This window comes from Equus quagga, chromosome 12, assembly GCF_021613505.1.
Source record: "Equus quagga isolate Etosha38 chromosome 12, UCLA_HA_Equagga_1.0, whole genome shotgun sequence".
Taxonomy (NCBI): domain Eukaryota; kingdom Metazoa; phylum Chordata; class Mammalia; order Perissodactyla; family Equidae; genus Equus; species Equus quagga.
Window position 1 is genome coordinate 47,589,457 of NC_060278.1, and position 21,986 is coordinate 47,611,442.

Below are 21,986 nucleotides of genomic sequence, written 5' to 3' on the forward strand. Positions count from 1 at the left end.
CTGAGTTACTCTGTGAATGTTGCACAGTTGATGTTTACTTTCTAAGGAAAGGATGTAGGCTTGAGTTTCTCTTGTGTGTAAATATTTTGCTTAGCGCCTAGTGCAGTGCTAACAACAATGTGATAAATGCTTGCCAAATATAGTATAAATAAATAAATTGATTTGATGCCCTGAAGTTAGGTATTCTTTATTTTATTGCCATTTGTTCAGACGTAGAGTAAAAGAGACTCTAGCAGACAATGCATTTCTTACTCCCTCATGGTTCCTTGCCCACTGGATAGATTGATCTCTTTAGCTTTGTTCTCTTAAACCACTTAACCCCTTCAAATCTTCTTATTAGCACCTTCAATAAAAAGAGGGATGCAGCAAATAAATGAACGGCACCACATTCCATGTGGCACCATATTTAGAGCAACTGCAGGTACAGGAAGTTCTGATCCCCAATGGCACATAAATGGAACGGTTAAGAGCACAGGTTAAGTTCCCATGAGCAGGGTTAGAATTGTTTCTGCCACTTACTCAGTACGGAACTGGTAATAAGTTATGAAGCCTTAGTTTCCTAATCAGTAAAATTGGAATATTATTAGGATTATTGTGAGGATCACATGAGCTAAATTATGGGAAATGGTGAGCACAATCCTAACACATTGTAAACTCGCGATACTGAGCAACATTGACCATGATGACAATGCTGCTGATGATGGTGCGATGGTGATGATGATGACAATGAAGATGATGACGATGGTGAGAGCACTTGGTGGCTAACAGCTGGCTAGGCAAACTCTTAAAAGCAATCGTGCAAGATCTGTTTCTAGTTTACGTTTCTGGGACTAAGACTTCCTTCCAATATGCTCTTAGATTTTGGAAAACTTAAACCAGCTCTCTAAATTAAATTACCCTGAAGACTTTGTATTTTTCACATGAAGGATTTACTGAATTCCATGCCATAGCCAGAAAAACAGTTTTATGGCTGAGATATTTATTCCAGGGTTCTCTTTGTGATACTAAGAGTCACTTTGAGCTTGGTGTATTGTTTTATTTCAGCTGCCTTGGCACTCTCTCCTACCACTAATAACGAATGAATAGGTTGTGCCTAGGTTGTAACTTCTTCTTCTGCTCAATGACTTTTCTCATACGTAGCAAATTTGGCAAAGGGATAGACTTTCATTGTATGCTACTGGTGCAAAGTCATATCTTCTTGGGTTTTAAAACACCTTTTGTACAAAGACCTGTAGCACAGCTAGCAGCCTCATTCCATTGATCTCCGGTGACTCTCTTGGTGAGGCTGTGACTCATAAAAGGAACAATTCACTCCATTAAGCAAATATACTGGAGGCTCCATACCTTGTTGGAGTTAAGTATTTAATCTGTAGCAATGAAGCAAAATTGAAAGACAGTGCACTTCTCATTCAATGCTACACCGATTTTGCATTTATCAGGAAAGATAGAACCCTCCTTTTCTTGAGGTAAAATCTTCCTAAACTCTAAGTTTGAGGGATTTATTGTCTGGAAGAGTCCAACACCAGAGGGCGATGTGAATACAACATTTTAGATAGTTTTTATATATGGTTTATTTAGGGTGTCTAAACAAAATAAGCATATTTTGTGTTCATAACCGTTAATTTTTCTTCTTAAGAACTCTTTTTCTAGGAACTGAAATTTGTTTCACTCTGTCCCTCTCCCTACTTTTGCATGTCCTGAAGAACCTTTGAAAGATTAAGAAATCATTCATTCATTTAACTGGTATTTATTGAGTACCTACTATATGTGAGATACCATATTAAAGATTTGGAAGGAGTTAGTACAGGAACAGGTAAAGAAATATTTACTGGTCAACTGCTGCAGACAAGTACTCTGATAGGTTCTGTTGAGACTATTAAGATGAACCAGGCAGTCCTGTCCTCAAGGAACTTACAGTCTATTGAAAAAAATATGACTGTGCTTCTCTTCTGTGATTAACTTTGACTTACCCTGAATCCTTTCTCCCCCAGCCATCTTTTAAGTTCAGAAAACCTGCCTCCTTTCTTCTCTTTCCCAACTAAAATTAGCCACTTCCATTTTTAAGGCTCCAACCTTCTTCTAAAGACATATTACATCTAGGAAGAGCATACAAATGGGGAGTCTTTCAATATATGCTGGTGGGAATAGCTGGGGCAAAAATCCTGGAAAGAGGAACGCGTTCAATATGTTCTAATTAAGTGGAGATTGTTTTATTTTGGTTGTTTAAAGCAGAATTGTGAGAACTAAGCTAGGAAAGAGGATTTAGGTCAGTTTGTGAACCGACTTGAATTTCAGGTTATGGAAGTCTTGATTTTGTTCTGTAGAAATGGAAAACGTGGAGCAAAGTGCTTGAGAACAGCATGAGAAATGGATTAGAAAGAAGGAGAAAAATGGAGGGAGAGAGACAAGTTCAATCACTAGTGAGAGAGCCAAGCAGTTGGAAATTAACTTTAAGAATACAGACATGACTTAAAGTTAGAAGCAATAGGTCTCGGAAACTTAGAAATTTATCCCAAGCACTTATATACAAAGTGCGGTACTTTTTGGTGGCTGTCAATTAATCTTTCTCATCACAGTAACAATTCAAAGCTCAGAAGGCGAGTGCCTTGCTATGCTTGTATTCATTCATTTATTCTGTAAACAGCTATTGAACAGCTACTCTCTGTCAGGCCTTGAGCTGTGTTCCAAATATTTGGAGAGGAATAAGACAGGGTTCCTGCCTTCAAGGAGCTCACGGTTTAATGGGAGAAATTAAATTATGTGCAAACCCTTAGGAGAGCACAAAATGATGGTGCAATAAGAGAGGCCTCCAAGGAGGTGATCTTTCTGAGTTTCCAGGTGAAAAAAAGATATGTGGGTGTGTGCAGGTGTGTTGGGATGGGATTACGTGGATGGTATTTTTAGTCTGAGGGACCAACATGTATAGTGACATAGGATTGTGAACAGGTATAAAGAAATAATTATAATGTAAATTATACTAAGTCCAGAGAGCTTTCACTTCTCTAGGAATAGCTCTTCTGTTTAGACAATGTTCTGTTTTTATAGCCAATATGATTCTCTTATGTCAGTCTTCCCCTATGAGGACGGGGCTGTGAAAGAAAAGAGAAGACACTGGTCAGGGACCATGATAACTCAGTGCCAGTTATATTGGAGAATGAATTTCTTATATGATTTAAAAAATTGTCAACTGAAAATTAACACTGAAATTCTGTCCAGTGAAACAGTTCCATTGAGAAGGTGGAAAAACTAAAGAAAGTCAATATTTATAAAATCCCATATTGATAAATGGGATATGGTAAGTTCAAAGCCACTCCAATAAAGGTCACATTTAATACAAAACACCTCTGCCTGCAAATAATCTCTAGGAGTGTGGAAAAGAGTACAAATAAAAAAATGGAAACTTTTAAGTTCTTGCTAATTTTTTAGTTACTCTTGGTTGTATAGAAAGGGGTGTGGAGAGCATTATTTTTCTCCAAGCATCTAAGGCAGAGTTACGATTTCTTTTTCTTCTTTTTTTTTTAATGTTAAGCACGTTCCTTTGCAGGGCTGTTCCTCTGCAGGCCTTAGAAATCTCTCCAGTCCAAAATTGAACACAAAAGGCCTCCCCTTGTGCTTTTTTTGTCAGGCTGATGAAGCCGTATAGAAATGTAAATGTAATGTAAGGAATGGTATGTGGGAAGCTGGGGTTGCTCCCTTCCCTTATCCACGCTCCCTTCTAAGAAAATTCTCCGATTTTGCTGTGTGTGTATGTCTCTTGTGTAAGGCCATTTAATTAGCTGCAAGTTACAACAAAGACTTTTGAAAGGAAAATATATCTGTGGCGCAGACGCCTTTATTTTCGTTCAGCGAACAGCCACGTTTTTAACTCCCTTATCAAAAGCTGCGTGAACCGCCCAGACTAAATTGGGAACATCTCCACGCTGTTTGACAAATAGATTTTTTGTAAACTGATTTAGCCTTTTCATTGTTTGCATTTCATTATATAGCAGACTTCATGTCACAAAATCGGTATTCATTCAAAATAGAAAATTTAGAGATAGGACAGTAGCCAGATAAAAAATATTGCACTGGTCAGGCCTATGAAGCATAGAATAATAGCAAGGCAGTGATCCAAGGGTTTGTTCTTCAGCAGGCAAGGGGCTGACATTCCTGGGGTCAGGAGTCAGACTCAGGACTTGAGCTGTGGCTGTGGCCACATTTACAAGACAATCTGCCGGGAAAATAGTGAAGAATGAAGGCGTCTGGCTGGATAAACTAGAGAAAAGAGACAGGTTCCTTATTTGCATCTTAAACCTCATTCTCCTGAGGGGCCAGAAGTGGGAATTTTCAGTGTAGCTGTGATTCAGTCTGTTCTGAAACACTTGCTCTTCAGGGTTTGGGATTCCACCGCCCGTATGGAAGAGCCAATTTAGGGAAATCGACTTTGAAAAGAGGTTGAACACTAAGACTGCTTTTTCATTTTTCTTTAGTTTTCTGTAGTTTAGACCAGTGGGTCTCAAGCTTGAGCATGGATTAAAATAACCTGGCAGGGGGCCGGCCCTAGGGCCAAGTGGTACGTTCACGCCCTCTGCTTCTGGAGGTTCCCTGGTTCGGATCCTGGGCACAGACACATGCACCGCTCATAAAACCACACTGTGGCAGCATCCCACATAGCAGAACTAGAATGACCTACAACTAGGATGTACAACTATGTACTGGGGCTTTGGGGAGAAAAAAAAAAGAGGAGGATTGGCAACAGATATTAGCTCAGGGCCAACTTCCCTCGCCAAAAAACCGTACTGAAAAACATAATGCATAGGGGCTGGCCCCGTGACACAGCGGCTAAGTGCACGTGTTCTGCTTTGGTGGCCCGGGGTTCGCCGGTTCGGATCCTGGGTGTGGACCTGGTAGGCGTCCCACATATAAAATAGAGGAAGATGGGCATGGATGTTAGCTCAGGGCCAGTCTTCCTCAGCAAAAAGAGGAGGATTGGCGGCAGATGTTAGCTCAGGGCTAACCTTCCTCAAAAAAATAAATAAATAAATAAAAATAATACATAAAACAAATAAAATAACCTGGAAGATTTGATAAAACACAGATTGTTGGGCCTCACCCTCAGGCTTTCTCCAGGTGGGGCCTGAGAATTTCTATTAACAGTTAATAGGTAATATCGATGCTTCGCTTTGAGAACCACTGGTACAGATTCTAGTCTACACCAGTCCCTGGAGGATCAAATATTAGCATTTCAAAGCACCTACCGGTTAAATCCACTGGGCAAGGGCCCTTGGCAGTTGTCACTTAACCTCAAGTAGAAAGGCCAAAAGATCCCATCAGCAGTTTATGCAGAGGAATTTTTTTTGTTCAGTGTTCTTAAAAAAACAAAGCTATAATTGTATGACACTTTATTGTTGCCTCTGTAGGAATTCCTGCCTATTTCTCACAGCCAGGCAGCTTTTTAGTTCAGTTTAATGAGTCGTTGGAAATCACCTTTTGGGCATTTGTCCTAAGAGCTGGGATTATTTATAAAGATGCACAGGACGCAGTTTTATTCTCAAGAAGCTTCTAGTCATGGTGGAATCAGACAACTAGGAGGAAAACGTCAATAGCATTTGGTTAGTGGAGATGATGGAGCATGCTGGGATCTCTAGTCTACAAGAACCTCCTCTGACCACCCTCCCCCCACCCCAGGGTGAACTACGTATTAAGGATAAGTAGGATTCTGTGAAGCAGAAGGAACAGGGAAAAGCAGAGAGAGGTAAAATATGGGGGTGTGCATTCAGGAATCTGGCTAGGAGTTTGAAAGTTCTAGAATTTTTCACCTGAGCTCTCTCAGGTCTGGCATCTGTATCTTCCTGTACTCCTTTTCCTCCACTCATTCTACTTTTTTCCCTCAAATTTCATTTGACTGCTATTATCTGTTAGAAAAATAATCCACATTCATTGTAAAACCATTCAAACAAGGCATGAGAATCTAAAGAAAATGAAAGGCATCAAAGTTTTATTGTTTATGATACCATGTTCGTATTTGGCTTGATCATTTCACGTCTGGTTTTATTCCGAAGCACAGTGTCAGAATCTACTTTTAAATTACACTCAGCACCCCGGTGATAAATACTTTGCGGTTCACTTTTTTCTCCTAGATGCTTGGCAGTATTGCACTTTTTTGAGTGAAATTTCATAAACTGATGGATCCGTGGAAATTTGGCTCCTCAGCATTACATCACACAAAAGCTGAGGCCCAAAAATGCTCTTCAATTTCCCTGAAGCCACTTCCCCAATGCTTAACTTCACCTTCTTTTCCCCCGCTTTCTCAACATTGGCTGCCGTTTGGAATCACCAGTGGACCTCTTTCTAAAAATCCCACTGTGTGGACCCCACCCTCAAAGACTCTGACTCAGTGAGTTTGGCTGAGACCCAAGTTTCACGAGTCTTAAAAAGTGCCCAGGTGGGCTGGCCAGGTGGCACAGTGGTTAAGTTCACGCGTTCCACTTGGGCGGCCCGGGGTTGGCAGGTTCAGATCCTGGGTGCCGACCTACGTGCCACTTGTCAAGCCATGCTGTGGTAGGCGTCCCACATATAAAGTAGAGGAAGATGGGCACGGATGTTAGCTCAGGGCCAGTCCTCCTCAGCAAAAAAGGGAGGATTGGCAGCAGATGTTAGCTCAGGGCTAATCTTCCTCAAAAAAAAAAAGAAGTCCCCAGGTGATTACAGTATGGAAGGAGATGGTCTCATTCCATGATTACTTTTGGGCTTGGGGATATTAACAAAGCCTCAAAGACAAAAAAAAGGATGCTCCTCGGCAGGACTAGTAAAGGTCTAGAAGTCACTTGCCTTTAGTGACCTGACATGTAACATGGGCCATGGACATTTGTGCAGGTTAGAAATCGTTTTTATGGGCTACATGTAGGAATAATCTTTCCTTACATTTGCATAGTTCCTGATGGGTGTGGATTTACATTATCTCATTTGTTTTCACAACAACCTTATGAAGTAAGCAGGACAGGCATTTTTTTAGCCTCTCTTCCTTCTTGTTAATTGTCATTCCTAACAGATGATAACATCAAGACAAAACAGTTCAGGTGCTCGCCCAAGATCACAAAGGCAAGAGCCAGGACTGAAACTAAGCTGTCCGATACCAGCATTTATGCTTTCACTTCAACTCCCTTTCTGTGGTTCCACAATGGCCAAATGATTCCAGGTCCTGTGCTAAGCAATCTACCAGGGGTTCTCCAGTCTCAACTTTGGCAGCATGTTGAATTCACCTGGACAGATTTAAACACTCCTGATGCCAGACATTATAAATTAATTGGCTGAGGTACAGCCTGGGGATCAAGATTTTTCAAAAGTTGAAACCACTGATCTATAGACCATTGCATTTGATTCTCTTAACACGAATAGGAGGTTCGAGTCATCATCATTTTAAAAGTGAGGAAGCTGAGACATAAGAGAGTTTAATCCACCAGCCCACCAGTTCCCCCCTAAAGAATGGCAGAAGCCAGACTCGAAACTGGGAGCCAACCACTGTCCATAGCTCTTCCACTCACCATATCTGCCTCTCACAATGTTAAGGGTTTAACTTCAAATCTTGAAGCAGGAAGAGGTGAGTGAAACAAATGAGTGTAGACTAACTAAAAAAAGAACCAAATTTCGCGTTTTCTAAAAGTTCAAGAGGCACATTCCTGTCTGTGGGTCAGCCATAACAGTCAACAGCAGTTCATTTATTTGTTTATTCTGGCTTTTATTGTTGTACACCTTTATTTATAAAACTCAAAGCATTGAAACATGAATCTTAAGAAACCTGGGGGACAAGAGGTGAATAACAGTGAATTCTGAGCTATTTGTTAGAATAGAAGCTCTGTGTGTTCGGATGATGAAACTGTAGAATTTTAGAGCAAAAAAGAACTAAAGTGGTCCTCTAGCCCAGTGGTTCTCACATGGTGGCACTTATCGGAATCACCTTGAGGGTTTATTAAAACACGGCTTGCTGCGGGCTGGCCTGGTGGCATAGTGATTAAGTTCGTGTGCTTCTCTTCAGCAGCCCGGGGTTCACAGGTTCGGATCCCAGGCACGGACCTAGCACTGCTTGTCAAGCCACATTGTGGCAGCATCCCACATAAAAAAATAGAGGAAGACTGGCACAGATGTTAGCTCAGTGACAACCTTCCTCAAACAAGAAGAGGAAGATGGGCAACAGATATTAGCTCAGGGCCAATCTTTCTCACAAAAAACACACATACAGATTGCTGGCTCCAAGCTCCTGAAGGTTTGGATTCAGAGGTCTGGGCTGAGGCCCGAGGATTTGAATTTCTGACCAGCCGCCAGTGGATGTGGATACTGCTGGCCCGGGAGCCACACTCTGAGAACTCCTGCAATAGTTCAGTCCCCTTCTTCACTGAAGCCCAATAAGATGAACGCCAAGCCCAAGGTCACAGATGACCAAGAAGCACCACCGCCCTCCAAGTGTTCTTCCCGCCACGTCTCACTTCTCTGGGCAAGATGGGGGAACTTCAAAGACTTCCTTTTCTCTCTTACCCTAAAATTCAGCTTGACTTGAACTCGAAGGGAGAAATAATGGTGGTAAAATACTCTTCAACTCTTCAGAAGCATCAGATTTTGGATGAATTACACAGTCTAAAAAGGTTACTCATTAATATGCTAGGAACCGGCACTTGGGAATTTTCCTTCCTGTTCTCTTTCTCAAGAAGAGGTGAGTATAGTGACCCAGAAAATCCAGCTCTTAAGTAAATCATTCAGTTAACTGAGACCAGTCAGGCCCACCTAAGGTTGTAGATTTATGTATGAATATGATCTTAAGGATTCAAAACTAGTAAATAATTATTCTAGAGGTTCTCATGGATGGCGGGGGTGGGGAGAAAGCAGGACTGTGCCATCACGGTGCAATCCCATCTTAAGAAAAAAAATGAATACCGAAAAAATGTAGTCAACATTTTCTTCTTATCCACCTGGGGGGAAATTCAGCACTAACAACACTCCTTTCTTCACAAGTCAAAGTACAGTTTCTTTTAGTGAGTAGTTAATTACAAAAGAGTAAATATATTAGCCCCATTAAAATACTGACAGGATTTCTTCAGAGAAACATTGAAACTCATTTATTAAAAAAATCAAGCAGCATGCATGTGATGATTTTACCAAAAATCAGCAATTTCTTGGGCAAATATTTATTGAAAGCCTAAAGTGTCCACATTACAATATGAGGCACAGCACAGATGATTAAAGGCCGTCAAGAAATTTACTCAATGGAGACACAGTAGAAACTACCTTGATACAAACCAGTTGACCAGTTAGTGCAAAGTATTATGGGACACAGAGGAGAGGGAAGTTGATTCTGCCTGGGGACCCTGGAGGAGACTCATCGATAGCTTCAGCTATCCTTAAAGGACTGGATGGGTATTCTGTCTACCCTGGGCATTGTGTTGCTAACCATTGTAGCTGAATAAATGACAGCCAGAATGACAAGGAAAGGAACACTTTCTTTGCTATACTACATGGTTTATTTATAAATATGTAACTTTCTCCCCCGGTAAGAGCACACGAATTCCATCTGGTAAAAATAAACAAAGTGTTTACATTTACATTCTGTCCATCTCAAAATATTGATAGGGATTGAATAATTGAATAAGACTAACTGCTCAATCGATGGAAATGAGGCCATTGGTGGGGCCGAACTGGAAAGCTCTAACCACAGAAAGAGCCCATTAAAGCTAATATTGTCTCATTTAATCATCGTTGCTAATACAGAAAAAAAAAAAATGTGGCTGTGTTTCCTTCCAAGATCTTCTTAGCAATAATACACTCAGGCCCAGGAGTACCTGGCACTACGCAATGCAATCCCCTTCTATGGCTTTCTGGAAAGAGTAGAGATGAAATAGGATAATTCCCAAGAGAACGCTGATGTTTATAAAGCTGTTACATTATATGAGTTAATCATAGTTCTTTTTTATTAATGAGGAAATCTTGGAAAAATTCCAGGCAAATGTGGTAATTTTTACACTTAATTTAAAGTTTTTAAATTGGTGCTTCTGTTCTAGTGAAGAATGGTTTTGCCTCTCCTTAGCTTTCTTTGTTTCTTAGCTTAGATATTGGAGAACAAAACCCTGATTGCATTAGTGTAAAACTGTAAGGAAAAGAAGTACTCAGTGGGGAGCGCTACCAATCTTTCTGAGTGAAATCAGTGATAGAAAAGGGAACTTGAGACCTCAGGTTTCCTTTTCGTATTTTAAATTCTCATTAGTATTGTATGTGTTTATCTCAGGAAACTCACCCTGGGCCTGGTACAGAGCAAGCATCCAAAAGGTGAGCATTTCCTCAGTAAGCAAGGAAGAATGGGGAGGCCAGCCCAATGGCCTAGTGGTTAAGTTTGGCACGCTCTGCTTTGGCAGCCTGGGTTTGGTTCCCAGGTGTGGACATACACCCCTCATTGGCGGCCGTGCTGTGGTGGCTACCCACATACAAAAGAGGAAGATTGGCACAGATATTAGCTCAGGGCGAATCTTCTTCAAGCAAAAAGAGGAAGATTGGCAACAGATCAGGGCACAGATATAAGCTCAAGGCAAATCTTCCTCAGCAAAAAAAAAAAGCAAGAACAGAGTGTATGTTCTTAGGAACAGCTTTATTCCACTTTCCAAAAACAAAGCTATTAGTTAGGGGACAAAAATGCATGCTGGTCAATGCTTTTCTGTACTCCTCGTGTGTCTTTTTAAGAGGATGCAGCAAGATTTATGGGAAACAGCTTGAGATTAGGAGTGCAAGAGATGTAGAATTTAAGAAACAAGAAATTCAGGTCCTGACTTTGCAAATAACAATCGAATGTCTTTGGGCAAGCAAATAAACCCTTTAGACCTCAGTTTTGTCATCTGTCAATTAGGGATAATAGTAATATAGCTTCTACTTGCCCCAAGGGTTGTTGAGAGGAACAAAAGATACATGGGTGATAAACTGTTTTAATGTTAAATTATAGCAAAAATATTAGATAGTCCACTTACTAATTATAATTTAAAAATTTTCTAAACAGCTAAGTTTTTCTACCTGGCTATACTTGAAAAATATAAAATTTGAAAAACCTTATTCTTTTGATAAATTTTACTTCTTTATTTAGAGTTCTAATTTATCGAAGAATGAATTAATCTGTTTCTTTTCTCACTAATGAAAATTGTCTTTGATTTATTTGGTTTTCTAATTCAAGTGGTAGTTGAACTCTAGAAAAAAATAGAGTTTCTAATTATGTTATTTGCTTTTCTGTAATATAAGGTTTGATTGGATAAAGCTTGTGATACAAATAGCTGTGCCCTTAGTGACAAACTACAGGTGAGGAAAGAGCCCCCAGGGTTTCAGTGTGACGCTTGTCCTCATGACCCCCTCCCCCATCACCATTCCTGTTACTTTAATCTACCAGGGAAATGAGAAAGGAATTCTTTGCCTCCCACTCTTTTGCGTCCACAGTGCAGTTTTCTAGAAATTTCTTTTGGCTCTTCCTGATAGGATGTGTTCTCATGAGTGTCTTGCTCTTGGAATGAAACCACCACACAGAAGATACAGGACTTGGTTAAAGAATTACAGGCCGTTAAGAGAGCTAGAGAGTGGCCTAAACAGAGACCTTTGTCTTTTTCTGCTGATTAATTAATTCCCTTCTTCCTTTCCCACAAGAGAAATTCACCTCCTTTCTGAAATTATTCAGTGCTGCTCTAGCCAATGCCTACCTCATGGAAATAGGAGATATGGAGCCATTCTTCATGGGATCCTTGTCAACATTTAACCAGTGAAACCCTAGAATCTTTAATATAGAAATGTTTTTGAACGCTATTTTAAAATTATCTGTTTTCAGGATATATCTGGGATATTATGATTTTTTTAATACCTTTTTTGTCTTATTTATTTATTTATTTTGAGGAAGATTAGCCCTGAGCTAACATCTGCTGCCAATCCTCCTCTTTTTTTTTTTTTTTTGCTAAGGAAGACTGGCCCTGAGCTAACATCTGTGCCCATCTTCCTCTACCTTATATGTGGGATGCCTGCCACAGCATGGCTTGCCAAGTGGTGCCTTGTCTGCACCGGGGATCCGAACCGGTGAACCCCAGGCTGCTGAAGCGGAACGTGTGCACTTAACCACTGCACCACCGGGCTGGCCCCTGGGATATTGTGATTTTTAAAAGCACTACTGTCAGGCTAAATGAGAAAATACTTCCACGTTACCCTGATAATGGTGGCTGCATGGTTTGTTTGTTTGCTTTTGTTTTAGTAATAAATATTGTTTTTCACCATCTAAGACTTAGTTAATATGAGTATTTGGAAAACAGAAAAATAGAAAGAAGAGGAAGAAAGTGACCAGTCCATGTTGCCCCTTCTTGACTCTCAGAAGAATAAATGGTGAGAAAGTGCTGGAGAACCTTAGGATGGCAGGCCTCATCCTCATTCTTTCTTCTCTTTTGTCTATTTTTGCCAACCTCCCTAGTCTCCATTTACTTTTTTTTTTAAAGTCACCTTATCTTTTTACATTTCCCTATATAACTCTAATAATCCAACTGAATTATAATCTTTAAATTTGGCAGCCTCCCTTAAACTGAATAATAATAAACCGAGTAATAACGTTTGTTGTTAGTTCATTCACTCACTCGTCCAAGACATATTCATTGTGTTCCTATAACATAGACAGGAATATTCACCGAGTTCCGTGACTGGCCCGGGGACACCATCAGATCTGGGGCAGCTCCACAGATGACAGTTGGGTGGGGGCTAGGGTGGAGAAAGGAATGGCTATTTAATAAGAACTGGGTCCTTAAAAGAAATCAGAGTCAAGATGTGTTTATAAGAGGACAAGTAATTAGCTGGGGAGAAGAAAGAGAGTTTCTCTTTACTAATTCATCCCCACTTCTTTTTAAATATGTGACTCTTTTTATCTTTCAAAGTTTTTGGAGAAAGTGGTGGACAATGTGGTAGACACTTGGGTATGTATTTATCTCTTGGGATCAGATGTCCCTTGGCTCCTCCTCCTTGGGACCTTCGTCCTTAGATGGCTCAGATCTCAGCTGGAGTTCTGTGCGCTGGTATATTGTCAGCAAATGCGAGATTAACATTAGTAGCTTGTTACTAAGTAAGCCCTGGAAAGGGGAGAAACGTAATTTTTTCTAATGTGAGCTTTTCTGTTACTTGAGTGTGTAACTTGGGTTAAAGCTCTTAACCATTCTGAGCCTTATTTTTCTCACCTGTAAGGTAACCAGGTTGGACTCATAATCCCTCTGCTCTTTCCCTGCCTCCAATTCCCCATTGCCCAGACTTTCTCTTCCGCCATAGATTAGGGGCCATTCAACGTAACAAGAACAAAGCCTTGGGAAGAAATTGAGTTCTTGGGGTATCTGATCAAAGGAGCCCGTGGGTGAATGAGCTTGTGCTTGGGATAGTAATAAACTCAGCAGCATTATTGACTGAACTGCTAGGGTAGAGGGATGTGGAAGAGGGGTCTGAGAGGAAGAGAAAAGGACTCTGAGCAATTTCTCTCTCCCCTTCTTTCTGGTCAACAATGGACAATTGGATACTGGGGAGTCAGCAAGATCCCCTCCCTTTCCCAAGCTTGTCTTCCTTATCCTCTGCACAAAACATGATGGTAGCTGGAAGGGGGACATCTTTTATTTTTCCCTCCCCTTACATTGAGCCAATCTAGATGCGGCAGTATTCCAGCAAGCAGTTCATATCACCTCATAGTAAAACTTAGTCCGTTCACTGGGGAAACACTTGGCGTTTCATTTTCTTTTCTACATTAAGCACCTTGAACTCCTAGTCAAAGATGAAGACCAAATGAATTGACAAGGCCATTCTCTTATATCTCTTTTTTCCTTTAGTGAGATGTAAAAAGAATATGGCTAACATTTATGGAAGGCTCACTACATGTAGGATGACGGGGAAAAATTGTTATCCAAACTGAGGCACTTGGGAGAGTGTAAGGAGAGAGTACTGTAAGTTATTAGGCTGGGAAAACTAGCGGCAGCCAGAATGCCCTTGGCCCACTGAGTTATAGGGTCCCCCTAACCAGGACCAGACACTGCAAAATCGATTTAACATGTATAATCCCCGTAACAATTTTACGAGATGTGGTTATTGTTACTCCCATTTACCAGCTGAGGAAACTGAGACTTTGATGAGTAACTTGACTCCAGTCCAAAGCCTCGTCTTTCAGAATTGGGTTGTGAGTCCAAGGCCTGACCCGCTTGCTGTATAGTCTCCTGACTTCTCTCAGACATGACGAACACACAAACCCCAAATTAATTCGCCTTGGTTGGGGGAAGCAGATTTTTATCAAATACGTTCATTTCTAAAAAGGCATCTTAGAAGAAGTGTGTCAGAGAGTTCTAACTTCCAAAAAAAAAAAAAAAGCCTAATAACCTCCTGAAGCTTGTTTAGATGGACACCAGATGCTAACTATCTCACTTTTTAAAATTGTTTTTTTACTAGTCCTTTGAAAATGTGGACAAAAGGGTTAACAGAAGCCATAGGAAAAGAGAACTTTCAGATAGTGTTGAAGACTCACATATGTCAAGAAAAACTGCTTTGTGCTTTTGTGATGTTTCATGGATGTATATACATTTTTAGCTTCAAATATCCTCTATGTTGAACAGGGCGGTTTGGATGGGTGCTTTGATCATTTTACAGGTATCAAAGCAACTATTGCGTATTCTGAAATCTATCATATCTGTTCCCCCTCCTTCTGTCTCCACCACCCCCAACCCCTCCTCTCAGAGTTAAGCTCCCCTTTATTTTGGATAACGCTATCACACACATGATTGAGTCAACAATTTATGGCTTTTTAAAATAGGGATTTTGTCCTCTCTTAGTTTTATTGTTTATCATAATCATCTTTCAAGTGAAAAGGCTAATTTACTCTTTCTATAGGAATATTTTAAGCTTGATTATCATAATATTACAGCTGCCTGAAAAGGTCTAAAACGGGACATTGACCTTGAATGTTTTCTGCATTTAGCTCCTGGTGCTTAACATTCAGGAAAGAATATAATGGCAACTCATTTATTAACGTATAATCTCAAAATGTTAACTATTGCTCTGTAAATACATGCCATGCAGATTATAGAAAGCTTGTAGGAGACTATAAAAGGCATTTGGTATTTTACCGGGCTAAGTATGTTGGAAATACAATATAACTAAAGTCAGTTTTCCCATTGGAGCTACTGTAGTTTATAATTTAATTTTTACTGACATTTTCCCATGTCTATTATTAGCTTGACAAAATGAAAGTGAAATAATCCTGAATTAATTAAACAGAAACTGAATTGCTTCTATTAGTTTCTCTGTCTTCCTTTGATTTCTCTTTTTTTCTTTTTTTTTTCCGCTTTCACAAACACACTGGGAAAAGAGTTTGGTGTGTTGTGGAGGTGAGGTAATTGCTCCCCAGAGAATGGGCATTTTTTTTTACATGGCCTCGGTAATTTGAGAATGGGATGGATTTATAGGACAAGAGTTTTGTCAAAAGGAAAGGTTTTTATTAGTGCTTCCGCGGAAGTGATCACTTTCAGTAGAAATGATTGCTTCTTGCCAATCGAGACAATAATTTAAATATCAAAGCCCGTGCCCTAGAAATGAAAGGCAAGGGAAAATGAGGTATGATGAATTGATGGAGGTTTGGTGGTAATATAAAATAGTCATACTGACTTCGAAAGGAGTCTTGGTGTTCTCAGTGGGAAAGGCGTGTTCTTACGCAGGTTTATAGCATAAAAGAAATCCCAGTGATGAGGAAACTAGGGACAGACAGGTGAGGTGACCTGCTGAAGGCCACACACCTCATGAGGGGGCAGAAGGCAGCCTGGGGCCAGGCCTCCTGCCTGTCCTTCAAGGTTCTTTCTCTAGGGATGTTCCTAGTGGGTTTTCTTTTGAAGTTAAAGATAGTATAGCAGGGAAGATGGTTCAAAAAGTTAAACAGCTTTTCAAAGGTTTTATGATCTCGAGGAAAGATGTGAAAAGTAGATTACAAGGTGATTGGAAAATCTAAATTTACAACGCCTTGTTTAGTTCTAAATATTTAACAAATGGCAAATGTGCCATGTAAAATCAAAATTTGCTTCAAAAATAGTGTGGCAACTGGGGATATTTTAATACACATTAGTCCTGTTAATTTTCAGAAAAGGAAGGTGGGAACAAAAGTTAGCTATTAATATGCAATAATAGCAAGACTAAGCATTTCTTTTAGCAACCTAAGAATTCACTCTTCACATGTAGAGGAATCTACCATTTGTTTTCCCTCGAGTTTTGTTTGTTGCCATTTCGTTCTTTCAAATGGAAATGAAGTATATTTTCTGCTTGGTGTGTCTGTGCCTTCGTTGGGGCTTGAGAACAAAGTTGGTGGATGTTTGTGACCGCATTGTTTAAAGAAGAAGAGATTGGAACTCTGCATGGACCCAGGGCTGATGCGCTATAGACTGATATTAACTAAGGTATATTCTTTGTGAAACAGCCGTCAGAGGTCCTTTTGTTTGGTTCCATTTTTCCTGCTTTAAGTAGACTCCTTGTGGTAAGACTGTGAAGTGTATAGACTAATTAGCAATATGTGTTTATTCTAGGCTGTTTATCTATTTATTTGTTTCGCTTTTTCCAAATCCTTTGCAGCTGAGATTCTTAAAGGTTTTTTTCTTTATGCTCCGTATTGCTCCTGGTGTGTTTATTTTCTATGATTATCCACTCTTTCTTCCTTCACTGTGAGAAAACTCTGTGACTAGGAAAGATTCTGGAGATGACTAAGCTGTGTGTTTATAAAATACTCTGGACGCTGTCTCACAAGTTTAGGGCCGTAGATATTATTTTAAATTTTAAATTGGTTAAACTGGATTCAAGACAGTAAGTGTAATCTTAGGTCCTTGACTTGTAGAGGTGACACATTGATCCCAAGGGGACAACACACAGCTCTACAAACCTTGTACACTTCTGGTCATTCAGAAAGCAGCTAGTTCAGTGGACACTGCACGCTTCATAAATGAAATATGGTGAGTGAAAGATCAGAGTAGACTATACCGTGTATTTTGTACATGGATCTTTGTGAGTGCAGAAAAAAAGACTTACACATGAATATGAGTCTAAATATGTTTAAAAATATATACCACTGAAATTGAATGGTTCATAATGGGTCAGATAAGTACCCAAAGGGACATAAGAAAATTCCAGGAAATAAAAGATAACTCCTATGAAATGTGGTGACTTAAGGACCATCGGTAAATGATTGACTACAAATCTTGTCTTTAAAAAGCCATTTCAAAGGAGTAATAAACAGGTTCTGTCACAGCATGATAATGCAAAGAAACTGAATACAGTACAGGATTCTGCACAGGTGCAAAATCTGAAAGTGTTCAGTACATGAAGATGTGTGGAGTACATTAAATAATTTTTATTTTTAAAAAAAGTCTCTGGACAAAATGAGAAGGAAACTTTTTTTGGTATATCTTTAAAAAATGTGTACAATTGGCTGTATTGATTACCCTGAGAATTTTAGTTTATTCAGAAATCAAGAGAGCAATCTTTGAACCAAAGATGTTTTTCTGTCTTTCTAATGCACTATTAGCTTCCACATCTCTTTTATTGCATTTTAGAAAAATCATGTTTCTTTTTCAAATGCCTTTTTATTTACCTTTTTAATTATAAAATGATTACGTCTCATTTTAGATTGAATAGACAAATCTTTTTTGGGGGGGTGTCTGCAGAAGGCTTGGATTCTCTGCGACATCTCAAAGCTTTTTTAATTCACTGCTCACAACCAAATTTACATCTTAATTGCAGAGTTCACATTTAACAATATAGACAGCATAATGCTCCTGGTAATTAAGCTTTTACTACCTGCTTTTATACAGCATTCTCAGGCCCAGTTTTTGCTATGTGAGTTCTCATCTAGAAACTTGTCTGCGTTTAGACCACAAATAAAAAGAATCAGGCCCATATCTTAGATTTGGCTAAATACATGGCAGGGAAATTGCTCTTTTCTTGGGGGTACCAAATCATGTCTGTCATTTTTATATTCTGAATTTTAATGTGGCTCTTCTGTTTCAGTGTTTTGTTTTTTAAAGACCCAGAAAATTTGAGAGGGTTGAGAAAAAAGAGTTGAATTCTGATTTAGTGAATTTAACACACACTGAATATCTGAACTAATTTATTTTGATCTCAAAGATTATACTATTTATATCATGTAAGACTTGAGGTGCAAAAGGTTGGTAAGCAATCGAGCTGAATTATATCAAAACTGTGGGTCTTTCACTCCCCATAAGGGAGCATTTATCTCTTTGCCATAAATAGCTAGTATCTATTCCAATGTCCATTTGCTAGTATAAAAAATTCTGTATTTTAAAATGGACCTAAGAAAACTCTTTGTTAGATGGAAACTAAAAACATACTATGCAGTATTGGAGGAAAAACATCTTTCTCTTCTTATATCTCCTTTTTTTTAAAAAAATGCTTTTGATTGAGAATTCTTAGTTTTGAGAATTAGTATCTGTTTGAAACTAGTTCTTATAATGACCAGACTGCGTGATTTACAAAATTTTTCTGAGTAGATTTTTTAAAGCATTCAGGGTGTGTTATGTATAGAAACAAATATGTAAACTGCATTTTATTTGAAAACTCATGTTTTGGGTAAAATCATATATATTTGTATATGTCTCCCAGTTTCGAAACTTGTATTGAGATAAGTATATGATTAAGAATATTTCAGTGCACTGTTTAGTAATGCTCTCCCTACAAAAAATACAGTCTATATTTTGTCAAAATGCATTAAGATGGACTGAATATTCTATTTACCCCACAGCCCTCAGTCTCCCACCCCTGAAGCTGGAGAATTCACTTTGCTCTACAGTTGTTCACCTTTGTTTTGAAAAGCTATGCATTGTCTATCTATATGTAGAGAGCCAGCAGCAGGTAAAGAAATGTTTACACGTGTAATTGACATAGGCCTTCTCTCAAATTGTCCGGATCACTATTTCCTCTTCTGTGGTTGTGCAGAACTGCATTCCACCTCAAGGATGACGATCCCAGTTCCCATGCCCGACCCATTTGGAAGAACGTCTTTGATTTTTCAAATGCCCAGGACGTATCAGGAAAACAGGAAAAGACACGAGCACGAATAACTGACAAAGTACCGCACTACATAAGCAGTAGCCCCCCGTGGGATCAAACAGACAACGGCAGGACAAACTTCATTCTCTACCTTCCGCAGAATCCTTTCCCAAATTAACTGAGAGTCTGCGTGAGTTCTTCTTTGCAAGGCAACAGAGATCTTAGGATAGAAACCAAAGACAAATCCCTCCAGTGCTTAGAGAGTTAAGTTAATGTTTCTTTGGTAGCCTCCCAGAAAAAAAAAAAAAGAAAAGAAAAGAAAAGAAAGAAAAGAAAAATCACAGTCTCTACTGGGAGCGTTTCGATCTCCCTCGTCCTCGCTCTCTTTTTCTCTCCCCCTCTCAGTTTCCAGCCCCCTTCCTTCTCTGCACCCTTCCTACCTGCCTGGCTCGGCTCGCTCCGTGCAGCCTCCCGTCGCCTCCCTCCTGATTGGGCAGAGGCCCCCCAATCGGCTGCGCGCCTGGGCCGGTGGGACTGCATATGTAAAGCCCTACTTCATATTAATAAGCTCCAATCGGGGCTTTAAGTCCTTGATTAGGAGAGTGTGAGAGCTTTGGTCCCAACTGGCCGTGCCTATAGGCTTGTCACTAGGAGAACATTTGTGTTAATTGCACTGTGCTCTGTCAAGGAAACTTTGATTTATAGCTGGGGTGCACAAATAATGGTTGCCGGTCGCACATGGATTCGGTAGAACTTTGCCTTCCTGAGTCTTTTTCCCTGCACTACGAGGAGGAGTAGGTACCTTTTTCTTTCCTTTTGAAACTCGTCGTGGGGGTGCGTGCGTGGGGGTGGACAGAACGTATCTTTGCACGCTGGTTCAGGTGATGCCCTGGGTATTTTGCGTGCACGAGTGCTTGTTTGTGTCTGTCTTGTGCCTTTTGTGTGGAGGGTAATCTTCTAATTCAGCAAGTCGAGAATTGTTCTCTGACTACACTGTTACCTTTGAGGCAAAGCTCAGTGACTGTCAGTAAAACAGCTGTGTGACAGTCACTTCTTATTCAGGTACTAAGAATAGGCACTTGGCACAAATGCTTAGTGAACTGTTAAAACGCATCTTTTACCAGGACCCATTTTCCCAAGGAGAGATGTTTTAAAATACAATATTCAAAATGATTTATACTATTGAGTGCCTGTTATGTATTTGCAGTTTGACAGATATTTTCAGCTCCCTGTCATTTCTTACGGCGCAGAGTTAGAGGCGAAATTGCACATTTACTAATTCTCCTTCGGAGAACAATTTAAAAACTAGCCCTCTGCAATTCAGGGCTAGAATAATGTTATTTACATGGCTAGCGTTAGTTAAGTCAGCACTTAACTGACAAATCAGTCCATTAAGTAACATGAGATTTTCACACATTATAAATATTTAAACGGATGAAAAACTAAAGATAAAACAGTAGTGACTTTTTAAATTTCCCCTTGAAGAGACAATGCTGAGACTGTGGATTTGTTTCGCGTATCGTGTCCAGAAAATATAGAAAAGTACTTTTGTTCTTAAATGCAGTTTAATTCGTATTTGTGGCTGTCTTTATGCTCATGGAAATAGATATATAAATTTGGATTACTCAAGGTGGGAGAGAAGCGCGTAGGGGGTAGGAGAAGTAAATTAGGCATTCTCGTGTAAGTGAGGAGGTCATAAACTTAATTTCAACCCACTGTTAAGATAAAATATTAGTGTATCATGGGAGCTGTCACTGGTTCATCTTTCTGTCGAGTCAGTTGTATAGCTTTGCTTTCACGTTACAGTAATACCAACTGTTATAATTCTGAAACGAGTGCTCTTGGCAAACATTTCTCTCTATAGATTGTGGAGAAAATGTAAAACTCTAGAAGATGAGGTCGTGCATTATAGGTAGATGTCCACTAGCTGTCCTTAGTGACTGCATATTGCATCGCTGTGGAATTAAGTAAGAGAAGAAAAGTGATTTGCAGTCTCAGTGGCTATTCGTGTGTGAATGAGTGTGAGTGTGTGTATGTATACGTATGCATGCTTGCACACACATACACACTCACACAAGAGGTATTAGCCAAGAGATGGACTTAGGAGAAACTGAGGAGAAACTGAAAGATTGGAAGGCTGTGCTTGCATGACTTTGAAATGCTCAAAGGAAGAAACAACCTTAAATTGTGTGAAAATAAAAATGAAATACAAACAAAGGTAGGGTTGCCCACTCCAGTCTAGTTTGAAGGTTAGCGTACGTGGGACTGTAGAACTGGAGAGTTTAAAATGTCTTCGTGTCAGGAGGAATGCATTAGCCAAGCTCACCCAGATTCTGAACTTTCTCTCGTAAATAAATAAACCAAACAAACTTTAAACCGCGCCCCCCCCCCCCCAGGCTTCTTTTGAAAGTAGTTCCCTTGAATTGAACTTCTTATAGCTAATTTGAATAATTAGTTTAGATAAGCCTCTTAAAACAGATGCATTGAAATGAAATCAGGGCACCTGTCCTTTTGGCTTTGGCGCAAGATTCAAACTAGCTTTCTTTTTGGCTCAATTAAAAGTCATCTTTAAAAAATACAGATTTATTGTCTGGATGCGGTTCTGATGCTTACGTGGTTCAGTGGACAGAAAGATCTAAAGCTAAGCAACGCATCTGCTTCTCTGTCTCAATTAATAAACCACAGAATTTATACATGCTATTAATATTCATAGTAATTGTGCTGGGTTAAACCCCCTCACGTGCATGTATACATAGAAATGAAACTAGAGTTATGCTGTTTCCGAGGGAAATATTGGACAATTTCTGCTTTGGAGGCTGTTAAAAAGATTCATGCAATTTATTGACCACCATTAGGACAGCCTAAAATGTGAACCCATAACTGTGTATTTTTTATTTTCGGAGATGTGCCAGCACATTAAGGAACATACTACTTGAAAGCTTGTTTCACATTTA

General features: G+C 39.6%; 1 protein-coding gene across 17 annotated transcripts in view; it reads left to right on the plus strand.

Moving 5' to 3' along the window:
• The window catches only part of ESRRG (estrogen related receptor gamma), a 599,908-nt gene that overhangs the window by 358,449 nt on the left and 219,473 nt on the right, over positions 1-21,986 (plus strand). Inside the window, exon 1 of one of the 17 annotated variants that reach the window (XM_046680132.1) lies at positions 19,681-19,826. The exons of the other annotated variants lie outside the window; for them this stretch is intronic. Coding sequence (XP_046536088.1) covers positions 19,771-19,826 — 56 coding nt within the window. The 5' untranslated portion in view covers positions 19,681-19,770. Of the gene's footprint in view, positions 1-19,680; positions 19,827-21,986 lie in introns of those variants that run through there. 17 annotated transcript variants of the gene reach the window in all.